This window comes from Antrostomus carolinensis, unplaced genomic scaffold (assembly GCF_000700745.2).
Source record: "Antrostomus carolinensis isolate BGI_N321 unplaced genomic scaffold, ASM70074v2 scaffold52565, whole genome shotgun sequence".
In the NCBI taxonomy this organism is placed as follows: Eukaryota; Metazoa; Chordata; class Aves; order Caprimulgiformes; family Caprimulgidae; genus Antrostomus; species Antrostomus carolinensis.
Window position 1 is genome coordinate 409 of NW_010319425.1, and position 5,625 is coordinate 6,033.

Consider the following 5,625-nt stretch of genomic DNA (forward strand, 5'->3'; position numbering starts at 1 on the left):
AGTGAATCGTATCTCAGTTGTTTGGATTTTTCAGACAGCAAAGGAGGAAGTAAAACATTCTTAAATGAGACAGTTAGGTACAGAATTTCAAATAGCTGAAGCCCACATAATGAATCATCTTAGTAGAAAGGTGAACTTACTACTGGTGCACTTTAAAATATGTACCATAGCAAACTAATTGCCATTTAAGCATTTAAGATCTTGGCATTACCCTCAAGATTCTCATTTCTGCATTAGCCTCAAAACGACAGTTTGTACAATATTGACTCCAAACTTGGAAAAAGAATCATGAGTCTGTCTCTTCTGGTAAAAGACCCAAAATCTTTGAGGAAGGTCACAAATGTATCTTTCACTAATTTGTATTTATTTTCTGTTACAGGGTGAGGAAATCACTAAGGAGGAGATTGACATGCTGAGTGATGCTTGCACCAAGCTGCAGGAACAGAAAAAATCACTAACAAAGGAAAAGGAGGAGCTTGAGGAATTGAAGGGTGATATCCAGGAGTATAGTGAGGTGAAGAATGGAAGTTCTTTTTTAATTTTATTTCTGTTTGTGTTTAGATTTAGCATAAAAGATTATTTTACATTAATGTCTGTTAGCCTGTATTTAGTAGCTGAGAAAATGAGCTTTATACTGTTTTATACAGAGTCTCATTTGTATAATGTGTTTAAAGCCTAGTTAAAATCATTGGAGTAGTTCCCACCTGATGAGAGTCCTGTTCTTGCTCTCATTCCTAAGGTGACTAGACCAACAGGTGCTGACTAACTGCTGCATGCTGCAGTTCTTTCTTATCAACCATAGATGTCAGTATTACAGATACTTCAAGTTAAGTAAAATGAATCTTATCCAATCTTATGAAAGAAGTGGAAAAATAACATTTAAGGGGTACAGGAAAATAGCAGCAGTGCTAGAATTTATTGTTCTAATTCCAGTTTGGCTTTATATGTCTATACATTTGCATTTCATTTACAAATGGCTCCTGTCTTGAAATGCTAGTTGAAATCAGTGGTGTCTGTTGTTGAGAATTCACGCTGACAAAAGCTTTTTTTGTCTCTTGACCATTTCTTTTAGGATTTGCAAGAAATAAAAGAGCTCTCTAAAACTGGCCAGGAAGAAGTAGTGGAAGAGTCAAAGGCAAGCAAGCGATTGACCAAGAGGGTGAACCGAATGATTGGTCAGATAGACAAAATTATTAATGAATTAGAAACAAGTCAAAAGACAGTGGATGCAAAGCTGGACAGTGGCGATAGTCCTCCTGCTGGGTAAGTGACTTGAAAGCACTGAATGTGTCTCTGTTCATCTTCAGTCTTGCTTTTGTCTGATGTGTGATAAGAATTAGCAATTAAGTTGTTGTTCGGAAAGCTAAGATTATTTTAAAAATAAAATTAACAAAATTGTGCTGTAGATTTTCTCTCTTCTAAGATAGGTTAAATATGGTTGGAATGAGGAAGGAAGAAAGCAGATGTAATTCCCCAGATACTAGTTCTGAGGGGGTTCGGAAAGTCAAGGCACTGATTGATATCTTAACGTCTTGTCTTAACGGTGATGCAGGTGAAATCACGCCTTTAGTCATGCTCCTCACACAGTGGGTTTGCCCAGTGTTGTTGATTGAAAAGGTGCACAACAGTATGGTGAGCATATTCATGTTTGTTATTTAGTAGTGAAGATGTCAGTGAGGAAAAAAAAATTGCAATAAAGTCTAATCTGTCTCTGAAGAGAAATGGCGGAACAGGTCTAATGGAAATAAGGAGATAATTTTATAGGGTCCTTTTCTGAAAATTTGCTTCATTTAAACTTCAACACACTTGCAGATTTTCAAAGAAAGATCTTTCTTGATAGTTTCATTGCTAAATTCATTTATCAACACTTCTCCAACTGTTAATGTTACTGGAGAGTCTTTCAGGCAATCATATGTTGAATAGTCATATGTTGCGTATTACAGGCACTGAAATACCTAAAAACTGTGACTGTAATTCTCACAGTTTGTCATTATGAATGCTGTATTATTCTTCACGGCTCCCATAGAGCATAACCTAAACAGAAGTAAGGGTTCTGCTTTTGTTGCTTCCAAACTTTGTTTTTTCCACTCCCCAGGGAAAACAGTCATTTGTTTCAAATTTTGTGTAATACGATTAAGGCGACCATATGAATGGTGCTATAGAAAAGTTGTTGATCAAAATCATCCAGATTTGTTAATTAAGAATACAATATAGAATCTGCTTGTACTGAATGTAATTATGTAATGGATGGTTTTGTGGATAATTTTGTAGGTGATTGTAGATGACTGAAAATTATGAGTTTAAATATTGCTTAATTGTCAAAGGCTTGTTCTTTAACCTTCAAGTTGGTGCAGTCATTACCAAGCAGTCAAGGGTCATAGAAATGAAACAAGTCCAGGACATTTAGTGGCAGCTTAGGAAATGCTCCTTGAATACAAGTCGGTCTGTGCCCAGAGGTTAGGGACAGGTATGGAGCTGAGACTATACTGATAAAGCCCTTCTGTTTACTGTTTATTGGGTTTGCTGTCTCCTGCATTTCAGCTTGAGCTGTGCTGGAAGTTGGTTCTTCAACCTAGCAAAACTAGATAGACAAGCACAGGCTTTAGGCTGCAGAAGACAGACAACTTCAGCTTCATGAGTTCAATAAACAGAGAGTGGAAACATCTGAAATATGCTACTCATGATGTCAAGTTTAGTCCTTTCTTCTGTAAAGTCTGTTCCTCGATATGAGCAAATGAAGCCTATTTTAACAAAACAGCTAAATGGCTAAAGCAATTAGTTCTCAGCTTGTGTTTTGCTGTGAAGTTCATTAATTTTGTGTAGTCCAGGCTCATTGAGTCTAAAAGGAGGTGCATGGCCCTGCATCTTTGGTAAATGGGGGGAGGCAAAGGGCATTAGATACATGGTCTGGGAAGCACAGCAACTGTGCTAAACTTTACTTCAGGTGCTACTGGATACCTGTATTTGTGCAGTAAACCTTGTGGGAACCAAAAATATGAAATTCAATAGTAAGATAAAGATGCATTTGAAATCTGCTAGCTGATCAGGAACTCATTTTTGCTTTTTTGCATTCTGTTCAGGATTCTAAATAATTAATTAACATTTTTACAAATGACCTGCAGTTTAGTGACTTTCAGTACTGCCTTTTGTCAACTTTACTCCTGTGGAGTAACTGCTTGCCATGTACAGATTGTGCTTCCTCTTCAGGGAGAATCTCATCAGTATTTCTGAGCTAATTAATGCGATGAAACAAATTCAGAAGATTCCAGAGGAGAAGTTAACTAGGATTGCAGAGGCACTAGATGAAAATAAGGATGGCAAAATTGATATAGATAATGTTGTGAAGGTAAGTCTGTGGACTGCTTAAAGAAAATAGGGCTACTAATCCTTTAAACATTGTATCTGTTTTGACTTAAATTCATATTGCTGTCTTTTGCAAGAGTCTTTACTTGATGCCAGGGAGGTTTTTGGGAATGCATTGTAAATAGAACTTATAATACATAGTCGTATCTTCAGAATTTATATGGCTGTTTTGAGGGTGGGGGAAAAAAATCATCTTTATCCTGTGTCAGTTACCCATGTTACCTTTTAAAGCTGTAGTTTTCTTGTATGCATATCTCAAGTTCTGTAAAATACAGTAATATTGTTATGCTGCTTATGAATGGGAGAGAGGTTGCAAATATTCAGCCAAAGTCTTGGCATAATGTTTATAGATACACTTTATATCAACACAGGACAATAGCTCTCTGGCCTCCCTGTATACCTTAGATATTTCATTGAGACCTGTATGTGTTGTGCTTGAAAGACATCAGACCATCAGCTGTTCTTTAGGTCCATTGTAAATGACTTGTGTTCTGTGCCTGCTTTGTCCTGTTACTTCATTTTGCAGAATATTCTTAGGTTTTCCCTGCAATTCTCCTTCATTTTGTTTTTTCTTTTTTACTTTGTAAATTTAGAGGTGTCCTGAAACTTATTTCCTTGCAAGTAGTTTTCCTGCTTAATATAGCAATAGTGCCGAAAGTTAGGACACTGTGGCCAGCTAGAAAACACAGTATCAGCCTTTTGAAACATATTTTTCCTCTCTGCTGAAGTTGTCCCAGTGGCAACTGTCTTCCCTGTTGCTCTAAACAGCTGTTTTATTCAATTGCATTTAGTAACACAGGTAAAATGCACTTTTGAGTTTTGCATATAATGCAGAATAATTGGAAGCACCTGCTAAATTACTGCTTTTTATTTTGCTTTCTGAAAGGCCTACACCCCTGTACTATTAAGTTTTTGTAAATTTATACCTTTCTATTTAGTACAGTAGGTCTTTTTGATAAAATTAACCCTGTAAAATAAGTATTGTCTTAAATAGTGTTTCAGCAGCTACTGAATCTGAGCTTTCCATTGGAACAGATATAATAAATGGGTCTGTTTTACTAATGCTCTAAAACACAACTTTGTGTTCTGAGGTCAAAAGTTCTACATAATCTGTTTTAAATTTTACTTTTTTTAATACTTCTGATATGTTTGAGGTGCTAGTTGTGGTCTGAATTTGTGTTTTCATGTAGGAAAAACTACAAGTTTTTTTTTTTAATATGAGAGAACTGATTTTTTTTTGTCTTAACAAAATTGATTATATGAAAATGCCTCAATTAGGTAAAAATTAAACGCGCTCTCAATTTCATTTTATCTTCACGTAGGTAGTAGAATTGATTGACAAAGAAGATATTGATATTGGCACCAGTCAGGTTGCTGAGATTATGGCACTGCTTCAAAAAGAAGAAAAACTGGAAGAAAAAGAGAAAGCTAAGGAAAAGCACGATAAAGAAGCTGCGGAAGCAAAGAATTAAGCTTCAGAGTCTGAAGCTAGTCCCAGTTGTAACCAAAACCTTGTATATCTTTCTGTGTCTAATGGCTATATATTACTTGAGCTTTTGTGATTACGGGAAGTATTTTGAGCTGATTCTAGTAATAAATCTTAGATGTGTTTTCTGGCGTATGGAATGAAATTTCCGTTCATCAAAGAAGTGATTTACTGTCATTCCATACAGAAGAAAACAAAATATGCTTCTTTAGCAGTGCTCCTGCCCACAAAATCTTGTATTTGCACTCATCGTTGTGCTACAGTGAGCCATTAAACTTGCAAGTTTGTGATATAAATTAAGTGTATCTATCATGGAAAAATATTTCTCATTTATTTCTTTTCATCATTACGTGGGGCCCAACCTTATTCTGCTTCTACCTTTAGCTTTTTCAGAATTTAATACAAACTTTCCCTTCCATTACAATATTATACATTTTGATACCTGTTGGTGAAGATTCTGTGGCTTCAATAGTAGCTCTTTAGATAGAGTTTTATTTGAGCTAGATATCACAAAGCTGTTGCCTCACTGACAGAGAATGTGGCATTCTAATCACTTTTATGAATTAATTACTATTATTTTTTTTTTCTGTTGAAGGGAAAATAAGATTTATTTTTCCCTAGAATGGAAACTTCTCATGAAGTTCGCTTCTTATGGGTGCCTTAAATTTCTTAAGAGTAGGAAGTAGAGGATGTTGCTTCTACTCAAAATTCCATGAATTACTAAAGCGTCGGAATCACAGGAGCCTTTAAAATAATTTCAGAACACAATCTGTCAC

The 5,625-nt window shown here is 35.6% G+C and overlaps 1 protein-coding gene across 1 annotated transcript; it reads left to right on the forward strand.

Annotated features, from left to right (window-relative positions):
- Positions 1 to 392: 392 nt before the first annotated feature.
- LOC104525937 (mitochondrial proton/calcium exchanger protein-like) lies at positions 393 to 4,979 on the forward strand. Its single transcript, XM_010169229.2, has 4 exons — positions 393 to 514; positions 1,073 to 1,263; positions 3,208 to 3,346; positions 4,686 to 4,979. The coding sequence occupies exons 1-4, from the start codon at positions 410 to 412 to the stop codon at positions 4,833 to 4,835; spliced, it is 585 nt and encodes a 194-aa protein (XP_010167531.2). The 5' UTR covers positions 393 to 409; the 3' UTR covers positions 4,836 to 4,979.
- Positions 4,980 to 5,625: the final 646 nt, after the last annotated feature.